This window comes from Salmo trutta, chromosome 22 (genome assembly GCF_901001165.1).
Source record: "Salmo trutta chromosome 22, fSalTru1.1, whole genome shotgun sequence".
NCBI classification, from domain to species: Eukaryota; Metazoa; Chordata; class Actinopteri; order Salmoniformes; family Salmonidae; genus Salmo; species Salmo trutta.
In genome coordinates this window covers 48,664,187-48,682,598 of record NC_042978.1, presented here as the reverse complement: position 1 = coordinate 48,682,598, position 18,412 = coordinate 48,664,187, and the positions used below count along the sequence as shown (strand labels likewise).

The 18,412-nt window shown below is 49.0% G+C and overlaps 1 protein-coding gene across 1 annotated transcript in view; it reads right to left on the bottom strand.

Annotated features, from left to right (window-relative positions):
- The window catches only part of espnla (espin like a), a 33,372-nt gene extending 22,569 nt beyond the window's left edge, over window positions 1-10,803 (bottom strand). The window contains exons 1-3 of the mRNA XM_029708293.1: window positions 10,283-10,803; window positions 7,588-7,778; window positions 130-316 (exon numbers count right to left, since the gene is read on the bottom strand). Coding sequence (XP_029564153.1) covers window positions 130-316; window positions 7,588-7,778; window positions 10,283-10,585 — 681 coding nt within the window. The 5' untranslated portion in view covers window positions 10,586-10,803. The remainder of the gene's footprint in view (window positions 1-129; window positions 317-7,587; window positions 7,779-10,282) is intronic.
- Window positions 10,804-18,412: the final 7,609 nt, after the last annotated feature.

The window sequence follows — 18,412 nt, the reverse complement described above, 5'->3', positions numbered from 1 at the left end:
GGATGCATGATTCAGCCATGAACCTGGACTTACCTACAGCAGGATGCATGATTCAGCCATGAACCTGGACTTACCTAGGACGCGTGATTCAGACATGACAGATCTCTACTCTTCATGCAGTCCACTTACCAGCCAGATAACCAGGGCGTGATGCCCCATGTGTGCAGCAGCGTGCAGGCCGGTCATGCCATCATGGGCCCTGAGGTGGACGTCTGACCCGCAGTCCTTCACCAGGTACTCCACTACATGCAGGTGGCCCTCCTGACATGCCAGGTACAGAGGGGTGGCACCAATGCCAGTCTGACGGTTCACACACCTGGTGGAAGAAACACACACGGAGGCATCGTAAAGATGACACCAAAATGTACAGTATACAACTATAGTTACACAGTAATGTTAGTGGTTGATATTATACTACTACAGTTACACAGTAATGTTAGTGGCATATAATACATTATACTACTATAGTTATACAGTGATGTTAGTGGCTGATATTATACTACTATAGTTATACAGTAATGTTAGTGGCTGATATTATACTACTACAGTTACACAGTAATGTTAGTGGCATATAATACATTATACTACTATAGTTATACAGTGATGTTAGTGGCTGATATTATACTACTATAGTTATACAGTAATGTTAGTGGCTGATATTATACTACTATAGTTATACAGTAATGTTAGTGGCATATAATACATTATACTACTATAGTTATACAGTGATGTTAGTGGCTGATATTATACTACTATAGTTATACAGTAATGTTAGTGGCTGATATTATACTACTATAGTTATACAGTAATGTTAGTGGCTGATATTATACTACTATAGTTATACAGTAATGTTAGTGGCATATAATACATTATACTACTATAGTTACACAGTAATGTTAGTGGCTGATATTATACTACTACAGTTAAATAGTAATGTTAGTGCCAGAATGTACACAACCGGTCAAACGTTTTATAACACCTACTCATTCAAGGGTTTTTCTTTGTTTTTACTATTTTCTACATTGTAGTATAATAGCGAAAACATCAAAACTATGAAATAACAAATGGAATTGCAAAAAAAAGTTTGAAACAATCAAAATCTTTGTCACATGCTCCAAATACAACATGTACCCTGAAATTCTTACTTCCCTTATCCACTACAGTTATACAGTAATGTTAGTGGCAGATAATACAGTATACTACAGTAATGTCAGTGGCAGATAATACAGTATGCTACAGGTATACAGTAATGATAATGTTAGGTTAAGGCCAGGTTAGGTTAGGGACAGATAACCCTAAACTGCCCAAACCTGGCCTTAACCTAACCTGGCCCTAACCTGGCCCTAACCTCACCCAACCTGGCCTTAACCTCACCCAACCTGGCCCTAACCTCACCCAACCTGGCCCTAACCTCACCCAACCTGGCCCTAACCTCACCCAACCTGGCCTTAACCTCACCCAACCTGGCCCTAACCTCACCCAACCTGGCCCTAACCTCACCCAACCTGGCCTTAACCTCACCCAACCTGGCCCTAACCTCACCCAACCTGGCCCTAACCTCACCCAACCTGGCCCTAACCTCACCCAACCTGGCCCTAAACTCACCTAACCTGGCCCTAAACTCCCCTAACCTGGCCCTAAACTCACACAACCTGGCCTTAACCTAACCTGGCCCTAACCTGGCCCTAACCTCACCCAACCTGGCCTTAACCTCACCAACCTGGCCCTAACCTCACCCAACCTGGCCCTAACCTCACCCAACCTGGCCTTAACCTCACCCAACCTGGCCCTAACCTCACCCAACCTGGCCCTAACATCACCCAACCTGGCCCTAACCTCACCCAACCTGGCCCTAACCTCACCCAACCTGGCCCTAACCTCACCCAACCTGGCCCTAAACTCACCTAACCTGGCCCTAAACTCCTCTAACCTGGCCCTAAACTCCCCTAACCTGGCCCTAAACTCACATAACCTGGCCTTAACCTCACCCAACCTGGCCCTAAACTCACCTAAACTGGCACTAACCTCACCCAACCTGGCCTTAACCTCACCTAAACTGGCACTAACCTCACCTAACCTGGCCCTCACCTAACCTGGCCCTAACCTCACCTAACCTGGCCCTAACCTGGCCCTAACCTCACCTAACCTGGCCCCAACCTGGCCCTAACCTCACCTGGCCCTAACCTGGCCCTAACCTGGCCCTAACCTCACCTAACCTGGCTCTAACCTCACCTAACCTGGCCCTAATCTCACCTAACCTGGCCCTAACCTGGCCCCAACCTGGCCCTAACCTCACCCCCTGAATGAAACAAAGTAGAGTGGTATGGTTGTCATGGTGCCATCACCCATCGTGTGTGAATCTCTGTGGGGTTTCGAGGTGGCTGACCTGGATAGGTCGTGTGTGTGTGTCCCATTGCCCTGGCGATTACATGTCAGCAGGGCAGAGTGAGAGGAGTCATGGGATACCCTGTGGTTACCTCTCTGGGTCAGGTTAAGGCTAGGGTCAGGGTTACCTCTCTGGGTCAGGTTAAGGCTAGAGTCAGGGTTACCTCTCTGGGTCAGGTTAAGGCTAGGGTCAAGGTTACCTCTCTGGGTCAGGTTAAGGTTAGGGTTATCTCTCTGGGTCAGGTTAAGGTTAGGGTTATCTCTCTGGGTCAGGTTAAGGTTAGGGTTATCTCTCTGGGTCAGGTTAAGGTTAGGGTTACCTCTCTGGGCCAGGTTAAGGTTAGGGTTATCTCTCTGGGTCAGGTTAAGGTTAGGGTTACCTCTCTGGGTCAGGTTAAGGTTAGGGTTACCTCTCTGGGTCAGGTTAAGGTTAGGGTTACCTCTCTGGGTCAGGTTAAGGTTAGGGTTATCTCTCTGGGTCAGGTTAAGGTTAGGGTTACCTCTCTGGGTCAGGTTAAGGTTAGGGTTATCTCTCTGGGTCAGGTTAAGGTTAGGGTTATCTCTCTGGGTCAGGTTAAGGTTAAGGTTATCTCTCTGGGTCAGGTTAAGGTTAGGGTTATCTCTCTGGGTCAGGTTAAGGTTAGGGTTACCTCTCTGGGCCAGGTTAAGGTTAGGGTTATCTCTCTGGGTCAGGTTAAGGTTAGGGTTACCTCTCTGGGTCAGGTTAAGGTTAGGGTTATCTCTCTGGGTCAGGTTAAGGTTAGGGTTATCTCTCTGGGTCAGGTTAGGGTTATCTCTCTGGGTCAGGTTAAGGTTAGGGTTATCTCTCTGGGTCAGGTTAAGGTTAGGGTTACCTCTCTGGGTCAGGTTAAGGTTAGGGTTACCTCTCTGGGTCAGGTTAAGGTTAGGGTTATCTCTCTGGGTCAGGTTAAGGTTAGGGTTATCTCTCTGGGTCAGGTTAAGGTTAGGGTTACCTCTCTGGGTCAGGTTAAGGTTAGGGTTACCTCTCTGGGTCAGGTTAAGGTTAGGGTTATCTCTCTGGGTCAGGTTAAGGTTAGGGTTATCTCTCTGGGTCAGGTTAAGGTTAGGGTTATCTCTCTGGGTCAGGTTAAGGTTAGGGTTACCTCTCTGGGTCAGGTTAAGGTTAGGGTTATCTCTCTGGGTCAGGTTAAGGTTAGGGTTATCTCTCTGGGTCAGGTTAAGGTTAGGGTTATCTCTCTGGGTCAGGTTAAGGTTAGGGTTACCTCTCTGGGTCAGGTTAAGGTTATCTCTCTGGGTCAGGTTAAGGTTTAAGGGTCAGGGTTAGGGTTATCTCTCTGGGTCAGGTTAAGGTTAGGGTTATCTCTCTGGGTCAGGTTAAGGTTAGGGTTACCTCTCTGGGTCAGGTTAAGGTTATCTCTCTGGGTCAGGTTAAGGTTTAAGGGTCAGGGTTAGGGTTATCTCTCTGAGTCAGGTTAAGGTTTTAGAATTCATCACGTCTTACCAGCACTGCTTCCTGTTCAATCAAGAAATACACGCTGGAAATGTACATGAAGCTCCAAGGGTCAACAATCACCTGTGTGCTCTAAAAGGATAAACTAAGCATGAACACCCATCACCTCTGTATGAACTAAAAGGATTTTTTTATTTTTTTATTTCACCTTTATTTAACCAGGTAGGCTAGTTGAGAACAAGTTCTCATTTACAACTGCCACCTGGCCAAGATAAAGCATAGCAATTCAACACATACAACAACACAGAGGTACACATGGAATAAACAAAACATACAGTCAATAATACAGTAGAACCAAAGAAAACAAAAAGTCTATATACAGTGAGTGCAAATGAGGTAAGTTAAGGCAATAAATAGGCCATGGTGGCGAAGTAATTACAATATAGCAATTAAACACTGGAATGGTAGATGTGCAGAAGATGAATGTGCAAGTAGAGATACTGGGGTGCAAAGGAGCAAAATAAATACAGTATGGGGATGAGGTAGGTAGATAGATGGGCTGTTTACAGATGGGCTATGTACAGGTGCAGTGATCTGTGAGCTGCTCTGACAGCTGGTGCTTAAAGCTAGTGAGGGAGATATGAGTCTCCAGCTTCAGCGATTTTGCTGTTTGTTCCATTCATTGGCAGCAGAGAACTGTAAGGAAAGGCGGCCAAAGAGGAATTGGCTTTGGGGTTTACCAGTGAGATATACCTGCTGGAGCGCGTGCTACGGGTGGGTGCTGCTATGGTGACCAGTGAGCTGAGATAAGGCGGGGCTTTACCTAGCAGAGACTTGTAGATAACCTGTAGCCAGTGGGTTTGGTTACGAGTATGAAGCGAGGGTCAACCAACGAGAGCGTACAGGTCGCAATGGTGGGTAGTGTATGGGGCTTTGGTGACAAAACGGATGGCACTGTGAAAGACTGCATCCAGTGTGTTGAGTAGAGTGTTGGAGGCTATTTTATAGATGACATCACCGAAGTCGAGGATCGGTAGGATGGTCAGTTTTACGAGGGTGTGTTTGGCAGCATGAGTGAAGGATGCTTTGTTGCGATATAGGAAGCCGATTCTAGATTTAACTTTGGATTGGAGATGCTTAATGTGAGTCTGGAAGGAGAGCTTACAGTCTAACCAGACACCCAGGTATTTGTAGTTGTCCACGTATTCTAAGTCAGAGCCGTCCAGAGTAGTGATGCTGGACAGGCGAGCAGGTGCGGGCAGTGATCGATTGAATAGCATGCATTTAGTTTTACTTGCATTTAAGAACAGTTGGAGGCCACAGAAGGAGAGTTGTATGGCATTGAAGCTCGTCTGGAGGTTAGTTAACACAATGTCCAAAGAGGGGCCAGAAGTATACAGAATGGTGTCGTCTGCGTAGAGGTGGATCAGAGAATCACCAGCAGCAAGAGCAACATCATTGATGTATACAGAGAAGGGAGTTGGCCCGAGAATTGAACCCCGTGGCACACCCATAGAGACTGCCAGAGGTCCGGACAACAGGCCCTCCGATTTGACACACTGAACTCTATCAGAGAAGTAGTTGGTAAACAGGGCGAGGCAATCATTTGAGAAACCAAGGCTGTCGAGTCTGCCAATAAGAATGTGGTGATTGACAGAGTCGAAAGCCTTGGCCAGGTCGATGAATACGGCTGCACAGTAATGTCTCTTATCGATGGCGGTTATGATGTCGTTTAGGACCTTGAGCGTGGCTGAGGTGCACCCATGACCAGCTCTGAAACCAGATTGCATAGCGGAGAAGGTACGGTGGGATTCGAAATGGTCGGTAATCTGTTTGTTAACTTGGCTTTCGAAGACCTTAGAAAGGCAGGGTGGGATAGATATAGGTCTGTAGCAGTTTGGGTCTAGAGTGTAGCTTTCCAATCTTTGGGAATCTCAGACGATACGAAAGAGAGATTGAACAGGCTAGTAATAGGGGTTGCAACAATTTCATTTTACATTTTAGTGATTTAGCAGACGCTCTTATCCAGAGCGACTTACAGTAGTGAATGCATACATTTCATGCATTTTTATTTATTTTTTCTATATATATATTTTTTTTTGTACTGGCCCCCCGTGGGAATCGAACCCACAACCCTGGCGTTGCACACACCATGCTGGCGTTGCAAACACCATGCTCCACCAACTGAGCCAGAGGGAAGATAATTCGGCAGATAATTTTAGAGAGAGAGGGTCCAGATTGTCTAGCCCGGCTGATTTGTATGGGTCCAGATTTTGTAGCTCTTTCAGAACATCAGCTATCTGGATTTGGGTGAAGGAGAAATGGTGGGGGCTTTGGCAGGTTGCTGTAGAGGGTGCCGGGCAGTTGACCGGGGTAGGGATAAAATAATCATGAACACCCATCACCTCTGTATGAACTCCAGCTCTGAACAGATATTTGTAAGGAATGAGGACATTATTCTCCACTATGACCACTATATTCTCCACTATGACCACTATATTCTCCACTATGACCACTGTAAGACAACGAGGACTATATTCTCCACTATGACCACTATATTCTCCACTATGACCACTATATTCTCCACTATGACCACTGTAAAACAACGAGGACTATATTCTCCACTATGACCACTGTAAAACAACGAGGACTATATTCTCCACTATGACCACTATATTCTCCACTATGACCACTGTAAGACAACGAGGACTATATTCTCCACTATGACCACTATATTCTCCACTATGACCACTATATTCTCCACTATGACCACTGTAAAACAACGAGGACTATATTCTCCACTATGACCACTGTAAAACAACGAGGACTATATTCTCCACCATGACCACTATAAGACAATGAGAACTATATTCTCCACTATGACCACTATATTCTCCACTATGACCACTATAAGACAATGAGGACTATATTCTCCACTATGACCACTGTAAAACAACGAGGACTATATTCTCCACTATGTCCACTGTAAAACAATGAGGACTATATTCTCCACTATGACCACTATAAGACAATGAGAACTATATTCTCCACTATGACCACTATATTCTCCACTATGACCACTATATTCTCCACTATGACCACTGTAAAACAACGAGGACTATATTCTCCACTATGACAACTGTAAAACAACGAGGACTATATTCTCCACTATGACCACTATATTCTCCACTATGACCACTATATTCTCCACTATGACCACTATATTCTCCACTATGACCACTGTAAAACAATGAGGACTATATTCTCCACTATGACCACTGTAAAACAATGAGGACTATATTCTCCACTATGACCACTGTAAAACAATGAGGACTATATTCTCCACTATGACCACTGTAAAACAATGAGGACTATATTCTCCACTATGACCACTGTAAAACAATGAGGACTATATTCTCCACTATGACCACTGTAAAAACAACGAGGACTATATTCTCCACTATGACCACTATATTCTCCACTATGACCACTATAAGACAATGAGGACTATATTCTCCACTATGACCACTGTAAAAACAACGAGGACTATATTCTCCACTATGACCACTGTAAAACAACGAGGACTATATTCTCCACAATGACCACTGTAAAACAATGAGAACTATATTCTCCACTATGACCACTATATTCTCCACTATGACCACTATATTCTCCACTATGACCACTGTAAGACAAGCAGTGACAAGCATACTGACTGGATGGAGGTGTAAAGGTAACAGTCCATACATGTTGTTCATCTTTGGTCCTACCCAGGTGCTTGGTGGACCAGTAGTTTCAGACAGGTGAGGTCTCCCTTGGCAGCAGCGTAATGGGCGGGGACTGCCCCACAGTCTGTCGTCTCCTCGGCAACGCTACCAACCAACAGCAGCCAATGAACGACCTCCACCCGTCCAAACCGAGCTGCGAGATGGAGCGCTGTCGCCCCGGCTGCATCCTGGTCCTACAAAACAGCCGAAGCTTGAATTAAGTCAGGATCAGCATTAGACCATTAGAAGACATACATTATCATGGCAGTCTTATAATGCGTTATAAAAGGCATTATAATGCATTATATACCTTTAAGTACAGTGTTACCAAGTTATTTTAACTTGTACATCTAACCATAGATGTGCTTATAATATATTAGGTCTGGAAAACCAAAAACAGACCCAGAGATCTGTTCATAATGGTACTACTGTATCAACACAGAGCACAAGACATGTTAATGAAAATCCAACCCGAGAAAGCCATCATATTATGCCATCATTACAAGAACATAATCCTATTGGGTCAACTGTCTGAACACCCCTATTGGCATATGAACATCTACCAAACCTGAAGTTTCCAGATCACTTTCTACCACCCCCTAGGAGTTGAGTACAGGGTAATTTACATTTTACATTTTAGTAATTTAGCAGACGCTCTTATCCAGAGCGACTTACAGTAGTGAATGCATACATTTCATACATATTATTATTAATTTTTTCTGAGCTGGCCCCCAGTGGGAATCGAACCCACAACCCTGGCGTTGCAAACACCATGCTCTACCAACTGAGCTACAGGGAAGGCCATCTGATGAATACATCTTTAATCACGTAAAGGAATGTTAATTAACGATTTAAACATCTTATTGCCCTTTTTTTCACCTTCCGTTATGAAGCACAATAAGCTGGAGCAATACAACTTAGAAAAATGTTATCACTGGTCTGAACGATAACAATGAACTCTGAACCTGTTCTTTAACTTGGAGCAGCTGTGTTTAAATGAGATCAAGAGGTCGGTGAGGTTGAGACGGGCCGGTATGAGTTAGAGTGAGAAAAAACTGAATTACAACCTATGAGGAGGTTGAGTTATACACTACTGTGAACAAACACATTTTTTAGGAGGGAGAGAGCGAGAGAGACGAGGGAGAGAGCGAGAGATAGAGAGAGAGAGAGAGACGGGGGAGAGAGCAAGAGAAAGAGAGAGAGAGAGAGAAAGATAACTCATTATCCTAGTCATTACAGAATTCTACTGGACAACAAGAGAGAGAGAGAGTCAGAAGCCAGGTGACTTTGGGTTAGTGTTTACATGCAGTACAGTCTGATGGTTAAAGATCACATTCATGAGGCACAACATGTGCAGTGAATGAGACAAGACCCCTGGGAAGTCCAGGTACCATGGACTCATCTAAACTGCTCTTCGCACTGCTCCTGATACACGGCTGCTGGCTAGACGCCATAGGAGTCAACAGCCACGTATGAGGGCAACAACTACACCAACGTATCTCCATCTCTCTCCAGTCCCATCAGTGTCTCAACCAGCCTCACCACTATGTTGTAACTCTCTGGTCTACCCCCAGTAACACAGGTGGTATAATCTGTTATTTCAGGCTCACCACTATGTTGTAACTCTCTGGTTTACCCCCAGTAACACAGGTGGTATAATCTGTTATTTCAGGCTCACCATTATGTTGTAACTCTCTGGTTTACCCTCAGTAACACAGGTGGTATAATCTGTTATTTCAGGCTCACCATTATGTTGTAACTCTCTGGTTTACCCTCAGTAACACAGGTGGTATAATGTGTTATTTCAGGCTCACCGCTATGTTGTAACTCTCTGGTTTACCCTCAGTAACACAGGTGGTATAATCTGTTATTTCAGGCTCACCATTATGTTGTAACTCTCTGGTTTACCCCCAGTAACACAGGTGGTATAATCTGTTATTTCAGGCTCACCATTATGTTGTAACTCTCTGGTTTACCCTCAGTAACACAGGTGGTATAATCTGTTATTTCAGGCTCACCACTATGTTGTAACTCTCTGGTTTACCCCCAGTAACACAGGTGGTATAATCTGTTATTTCAGGCTCACCATTATGTTGTAACTCTCTGGTTTACCCTCAGTAACACAGGTGGTATAATCTGTTATTTCAGGCTCACCACTATGTTGTAACTCTCTGGTTTACCCTCAGTAACACAGGTGGTATAATCTGTTATTTCAGGCTCACCACTATGTTGTAACTCTCTGGTTTACCCTCAGTAACACAGGTGGTATAATTTGTTATTTCAGGCTCACCGCTATGTTGTAACTCTCTGGTTTACCCTCAGTAACACAGGTGGTATAATCTGTTATTTCAGGCTCACCATTATGTTGTAACTCTCTGGTTTACCCTCAGTAACACAGGTGGTATAATTTGTTATTTCAGGCTCACCACTATGTTGTAACTCTCTGGTTTACCCTCAGTAACACAGGTGGTATAATCTGTTATTTCAGGCTCACCATTATGTTGTAACTCTCTGGTTTACCCTCAGTAACACAGGTGGTATAATGTGTTATTTCAGGCTCACCACTATGTTGTAACTCTCTGGTTTACCCTCAGTAACACAGGTGGTATAATTTGTTTTTTCAGGCTCACCACTATGTTGTAACTCTCTGGTTTACCCTCAGTAACACAGGTGGTATAATTTGTTATTTCAGGCTCACCTCTATATTGCAGCCCCCTTGATTCACTAGCCACTGCAGTTCCCGGGCGTGGCCTGTAGCGGCAGCGTCGTGGGCGGGTGTGGCCCTGTTCAGGGCCCGGGCGTCGGCCGCCAGCCCCACCTCCACCACCAGGTAGCGCAGACATTCCAGGCGGCCGCAGCGAGCGGCGTGGTGCACCGGGCCCGCCCCCTGGGCGTCTGTGATGGAGGCTGAGACCGTGAGGCACCCAGAGGAGGACAGCTTCCTCAGGGCTGAGAGATCGCCTGCCCGGGCTGCCTGGATCACCCGGTGCAGCACCATCATATATCCACACGGTAGTCTATCTCCTATTCTGGCTCTGACAGGTGACTGTTACACAAATAAGATGGACCTGGACCCACGCCTGTTACCTGGCCTACGGTAGTCGCTCTTTGGCTCTGTCTGTCTCTGTCGTCGGGTGTCTTTCTGGCTCTGCCCGGTGGCTGTGGTGCAAAGGTAGGCTGGAGCTGGAGCTCTCTCCCGATCACGGCAACTTAGCCTGCTCACACACACACACACACAAGGACACACTCGAACACACACACTCACAGCCGCATACAAACACATATACAGCCACACATGAATACACACATAGGCACACTCGATCACACACACACACCAAGCCTCCTCCCAGCCAGGAGCCCACGGGAAAGTGACACCATGGGAGCAGCCAGCTGGCCAGCAGGCAGGGCTGAGAGAGGGAGGGAGGGAGGGAGAGCGTCATACCGGCCCAGGGAGGGAGGGAGGGAGGGAGGGAGGGAGGGAGGGAGGGAGGGAGGGAGGGAGGGAGAGCGTCATACCGGCCCAGGGAGGGAGGGAGGGAGGGAGAGCGTCATACCAGCCCAGGGAGGGAGGGAGGGAGGGGAGAGCGTCATGGTGGCCCAGGGAGGGAGGGAGGGAGGGGAGAGCGTCATGGCGGCCCAGGGAGGGAGGGAGGGAGGGGAGAGGGTCATGGCGGCCCAGGGAGGGAGGGAGGGAGGGGAGAGCGTCATGGCGGCCCAGGGAGGGAGGGAGGGGAGAGCGTCATGGTGGCCCAGGGAGGGAGGGAGGGAGGGAGGGGAGAGCGTCATGGTGGCCCAGGGAGGGAGGGAGGGGAGAGCGTCATGGCGGCCCAGGGAGGGAGGGAGGGAGGGGAGAGGGTCATGGTGGCCCAGGGAGGGAGGGAGGGAGGGAGGGAGGGAGGGAGGGAGGGAGGGAGGGAGGGGAGAGCGTCATGGTGGCCCAGGGAGGGAGGGAGGGGAGAGCATCATGGCAGCCCAGGGAGGGAGGGAGTGAGGGAGGGAGGGGAGAGCGTCATGGCGGCCCAGGGAGGGAGGGGAGAGCGTCATGGCAGCCCAGGGAGGGAGGGAGGGAGGGAGGGAGGGAGGGAGGGAGGGGAGAGCGTCATGGCGGCCCAGGGAGGGAGGGAGGGAGGGAGGGGAGAGCATCATACCGGCCCAGGGAGTGAGGGGAGAGCGTCATACCGGCCCAGGGAGAGAGGGAGGGAGGGAGGGGAGAGCGTCATACCCGCCCAGGGAGGGAGGGAGGGAGGGGAGAGCGTCATACCGGCCCAGGGAGAGAGGGAGGGAGGGGAGAGCGTCATACCCGCCCAGGGAGGGAGGGAGGGAGGGGAGAGCGTCATACCGGCCCAGGGAGAGAGGGAGGGAGGGAGGGGAGAGTGTCATGGCGGCCCAGGGAGGGAGTGAGGGAGGGGAGAGGGTCATACCGGCCCAGGGAGAAAGGGAGGGAGGGAGGGGAGAGCGTCATTCCGGCCCAGGGAGGGAGGGAGGGAGGGGAGAGCGTCATACCGGCCCAGGGAGGGAGGGAGGGAGGGAGGGGATAGCGTCATGGTGGCCCAGGGAGGGAGGGAGGGAGGGAGGGAGGGGAGAGCGTCATACCGGCCCAGGGAGAGAGGGAGGGAGGGAGGGGAGAGTGTCATGGCGGCCCAGGGAGGGAGGGAGGGGAGAGTGTCATGGCGGCCCAGGGAGGGAGGGAGGGAGGGAGGGAGGGGAGAGCGTCATGGCGGCCCAGGGAGGGAGGGAGGGGAGAGCGTCATGGTGGCCCAGGGAGGGAGGGAGGGAGGGAGGGGAGAGCGTCATACCGGCCCAGGGAGGGAGGGACGGAGGGAGGGGAGAGCGTCATGGTGGCCCAGTGAGGGAGGGAGGGGAGAGCATCATGGCAGCCCAGGGAGGGAGGGAGGGAGGGAGGGAGGGGAGAGCGTCATGGCGGCCCAGGGAGGGAGGGAGGGAGGGAGGGAGGGAGGGGAGAGCATCATGGCAGCCCAGGGAGGGAGGGAGGGAGGGGAGAGCGTCATACCGGCCCAGGGAGGGAGGGACGGAGGGAGGGGAGAGCGTCATGGCGGCCCAGGGAGGGAGGGAGGGAGGGAGGGGAGAGCATCATACCGGCCCAGGGAGGGAGGGGAGAGCGTCATACCGGCCCAGGGATGGAGGGAGGGAGGGGAGAGCGTCATGGCAGCCCAGGGAGGGAGGGAGGGAGGGGAGAGGGTCATGGCGGCCCAGGGAGGGAGGGAGGGAGGGAGGGGAGAGCGTCATTCCGGCCCAGGGAGAGAGGGAGGGATGGAGGGGAGAGTGTCATGGCGGCCCAGGGAGGGAGGGAGGGGAGAGTGTCATGGCGGCCCAGGGAGGGAGGGAGGGAGGGGAGAGGGTCATACCGGCCCAGGGAGAAAGGGAGGGAGGGAGGGAGGGGAGAGCGTCATTCCGGCCCAGGGAGGGAGGGAGGGAGAGGAGAGCGTCATACCGGCCCAGGGAGGGAGGGAGGGAGGGAGGGGATAGCGTCATGGCGGCCCAGGGAGGGAGGGAGGGAGGGAGGGGAGAGCGTCATACCGGCCCAGGGAGGGAGGGAGGGAGGGAGGGAGGGGAGAGCGTCATGGCAGCCCAGGGAGGGAGGGAGGGAGGGAGGAGCGTCATACCGGCCCAGGGAGGGAGGGAGGGATGGGAGAGCGTCATGGCAGCCCAGGGAGGGAGGGAGGGAGGGGAGAGTGTCATACCGGCCCAGGGAGGGAGGGAGGGAGGGGAGAGCGTCATACCGGCCCAGGGAGGGAGGGAGGGAGGGAGGGAGGGAGGGAGGGAGGGAGGGAGGGGAGAGCGTCATGGCAGCCCAGGGAGGGAGGGAGGGGAGAGCATCATACCGGCCCAGGGAGGGAGGGAGGGAGGGACAGAGGGCCATAGTGGCCCAGGGAGGGAGGGAGGGAGGGAGGGAGGGAGGTAAAGAGGGGAGAGGATCACAGCGGCCAAGGGAGGGAGGGAGGGACAGATGGTCATAACGGCCCAGAGACCTGAAAAGATCGTGAAAGACAGGTTGCAGGAACAAAGGTCCATCTTTCACAGCCTAGCATTTCCCTTTGTGCTGGGCTGAACACATGCTGCCACATGCTCCCATGCTTCACTGAAGACAGGGGATCGAGCCCCAAATGGCACCCTTATTCCATATGTAGTGCACTACTTTGAACAGGGCCCTATGGGGTTAGGCTTACCCTAGTCCAATATGTACTCTTAACCTCTTTTAAGGAGCCTGCTGTTACTCCATAAGGTCCAAGGACCTTCTATGTTACAGAGGTAGACTGTATTTACAGTATGAACAGAGGTAGACGATTCTAGAAACATAAAGCACTTTAATATCACATCAAAATAATTTCAATAATACAAAATATACACTTAGTGTACACAGTTCTAACCAGCTTTATCAGTTGCAGGTGACAGTATTTTTCAGTGTCAACACGATTCTAGCGGCCTTCTTCCATTACACACAGGTGTTCAGATCAGCATAGATAGCGAATTACCACAGGTGTTCAGATCAGCATAGATAGCTAATTACCACAGGTGTCCAGAGCATGCTAGATAGCTAATTACCACAGGTGTTCAGAGCATGCTAGATAGCTAATTACCACAGGTGTTCAGAGCACGCTAGATAGCTAATTACCACAGGTGTTCAGAGCACGCTAGATAGCTAATTACCACAGGTGTCCAGAGCATGCTAGATAGCTAATTACCACAGGTGTTCAGATCAGCATAGATAGCGAATTACCACAGGTGTTCAGAGCACGCTAGATAACTAATTACCACAGGTGTTCAGAGCACGCTAGATAGCTAATTACCACAGGTGTTCAGATCAGCATAGATAGCGAATTACCACAGGTGTCCAGAGCACGCTAGATGGCTAATTACCACAGGTGTTCAGATCAGCATAGATAGCTAATTACCACAGGTGTCCAGAGCACGCTAGATGGCTAATTACCACAGGTGTTCAGAGCACGCTAGATAACTAATTACCACAGGTGTTCAGAGCACGCTAGATAGCTAATTACCACAGGTGTTCAGAGCACGCTAGATAGCTAATTACCACAGGTGTTCAGAGCAAGCTAGATAGCTAATTACCACAGGTGTTCAGATCAGCATAGATAGCTAATTACCACAGGTGTTCAGAGCACGCTAGATGGCTAATTACCACAGGTGTTCAGAGCATGCTAGATAGCTAATTACCACAGGTGTTCAGAGCAGCATAGATAGCTAATTACCACAGGTGTTCAGAGCAGCATAGATAGCTAATTACCACAGGTGTTCAGAGCATGCTAGATAGCTAATTACCACAGGTGTTCAGAGCACGCTAGATAGCTAATTACCACAGGTGTTCAGAGCACGCTAGATAGCTAATTACCACAGGTGTTCAGAGCACGCTAGATAGCTAATTACCACAGGTGTTCAGAGCACGCTAGATAGCTAATTACCACAGGTGTTCAGAGCACGCTAGATAGCTAATTACCACAGGTGTTCAGAGCACGCTAGATAGCTAATTACCACAGGTGTTCAGAGCATGCTAGATAGCTAATTAACACAGGTGTTCAGATCAGCATAGAGAGCTAATTACCACAGATGTTCAGAGCAGCATAGATAGCTAATTACCACAGGTGTTCAGAGCATGCTAGATAGCTAATTACCACAGGTGTTCAGATCAGCATAGAGAGCTAATTACCACAGGTGTTCAGATCAGCATTGGTAGCTAATTACCACAGGTGTTCAGAGCATGCTAGATAGCTAATTACCACAGGTGTTCAGAGCACGCTAGATAGCTAATTACCCCAGGTGTTCAGAGCATGCTAGATAGCTAATTACCACAGGTGTTCAGAGCACACTAGATAACTAATTACCACAGGTGTTCAGAGCACGCTAGATAGCTAATTACCACAGGTGTTCAGAGCACGCTAGATAGCTAATTACCACAGGTGTTCAGATCAGCATAGGTAGCTAATTACCACAGGTGTTCAGAGCATGCTAGATAGCTAATTACCACAGGTGTTCAGAGCACGCTAGATAGCTAATTACCACAGGTGTTCAGAGCATGCTAGATAGCTAATTACCACAGGTGTTCAGAGCACACTAGATAACTAATTACCACAGGTGTTCAGAGCACGCTAGATAGCTAATTACCACAGGTGTTCAGAGCACGCTAGATAGCTAATTACCACAGGTGTTCAGAGCACGCTAGATAGCTAATTATCACAGGTGTTCAGAGCACGCTAGATAGCTAATTACCACAGGTGTTCAGAGCACGCTAGATAACTAATTACCACAGGTGTTCAGAGCATGCTAGATAGCTAATTACCACAGGTGGTTCCTCTGTTTTCCATAAACACTCACTGTAACATGGAAATATGGCCATGTGGGAACGCTAACCTTAATTAAAACCCTATAAAGGTGTGTATGAGATAACGCCTTTGTCCATTGATTCTTATGTGCAATGTAATGGAACTGAGGGCCATGATCAAGGGCTAGGCTAGGGGCCCTGGTCAAAAGTAGTGCACTATATAGGGAATAGGGTGCCATTTGGGACACTTGCAGAGGGGACAGAGGGAGCACGGTGTAACAGGAGAATTCCCCGTCGACAAGATGAAGGGGATGCACCTGCATTGCTTCTACACCTTCTACACCTGCATTCTACACCTTCTACACCTGTATTCTACACCTGCATTCTACACCTTCTACACCTGCATTCTACACCTGCATTGCTTCTACACCTGCATTCTACACCTGCATTGCTTCTACACCTTCTACACCTGTATTCTACACCTGCATTCTACACCTTCTACATCTGCATTCTATACCTTCTACACCTGCATTCTACACCTTCTACACCTGCATTCTACACCTGCATTGCTTCTACACCTGCCTTCTACACCTGCCTTCTACACCTGCATTCTACACCTGCCTTCTACACCTGCCTTCTACACCTGCATTCTACACCTGCATTCTACACCTGCATTGCTTCTACACCTGCATTCTACACCTGCATTGCTTCTACACCTGCATTCTACACCTGCATTGCTTGCTGTTTTGGGTTTTAGGCTGGGTTTCTGTACAGCACTTTGTGACATCAGCTGATGTAAGAAGGGCTTTATAAATACATTTGATGATACATCAGATGAATAGCGTTATTTTAAAAAAAACTATCTTGGATCTTGGAGCGGTGGGGAGTGAACAAACTACTGTGTAAATCTATCAAATCAAATTGTATTTTTCACATGCTCCAAATACAACAGGTGTAGGTAGACCTTACAGTGAAATACTTACTTACAAGCCCTTTAACCAACAATGCAGTTCCAAGAAATAGAGTTAAGAAAATATTTACTAAATAAACTAAAAGATTGTAAAATAAAAATGTAAAGTAACACAAAAATAACAAGGCTATATACAGGGGGTACCGGTACAGAGTCAATGTGGAGGCTATATACAGGGTGTACCGGTACAGAGTCAATGTGGAGGCTATATACAGGGTGTACCGGTACAGAGTCAATGTGGAGGCTATATACAGGGTGTACCGGTACAGAGTCAATGTGGAGGCTATATACAGGGGGTACCGGTACAGAGTCAATGTGGAGGCTATATACAGGGGGGTACCGGTACAGAGGCAATGTGGAGGCTATATACAGGGGGTACCGGTACAGAGTCAATGTGGAGGCTATATACAGGGTGTACCGGTACAGAGTCAATGTGGAGGCTATATACAGGGTGTACCGGTACAGAGTCAATGTGGAGGCTATATACAGGGGGTACCGGTACAGAGTCAATGTGGAGGCTATATACAGGGGGGTACCGGTACAGAGTCAATGTGGAGGCTATATACAGTGGGTACCGGTACAGAGTCAATGTGGAGGCTATATACAGGGGGTACCGGTACAGAGTCAATGTGGAGGCTATATACAGGGGGTACTGGTACAGAGTCAATGTGGAGGCTATATACAGGGTGTACCGGTACAGAGTCAATGTGGAGGCTATATACAGGGGGTACCGGTACAGAGTCAATGTGGAGGCTATATACAGGGGGTACCGGTACAGAGTCAATGTGGAGACTATATACAGGGGGTACCGATACAGAGTCAATGTGGAGGCTATATACAGGGGGTACCGGTACAGAGTCAATGTGGAGGCTATATACAGGGTGTACCGGTACAGAGTCAATGTGGAGGCTATATACAGGGGGTACCGGTACAGAGTCAATGTGGAGGCTATATACAGGGTGTACCGGTACAGAGTCAATGTGGAGGCTATATACAGGGGGTACCGGTACAGAGTCAATGTGGAGGCTATATACAGGGGGTACCGGTACAGAGTCAATGTGGAGGCTATATACAGTGGGTACCGGTACAGAGTCAATGTGGAGGCTATATACAGGGGGTACCGGTACAGAGTCAATGTGGAGGCTATATACAGGGGGTACTGGTACAGAGTCAATGTGGAGGCTATATACAGGGTGTACCGGTACAGAGTCAATGTGGAGGCTATATACAGGGGGTACCGGTACAGAGTCAATGTGGAGGCTATATACAGGGGGTACCGGTACAGAGTCAATGTGGAGACTATATACAGGGGGTACCGATACAGAGTCAATGTGGAGGCTATATACAGGGGGTACCGGTACAGAGTCAATGTGGAGGCTATATACAGGGTGTACCGGTACAGAGTCAATGTGGAGGCTATATACAGGGGGTACCGGTACAGAGTCAATGTGGAGGCTATATACAGGGGGTACCGGTACAGAGTCAATGTGGAGGCTATATACAGGGGGTACCGGTACAGAGTCAATGTGCGGGGGTACAGGTCAGTCGAGTTAATCTGTACA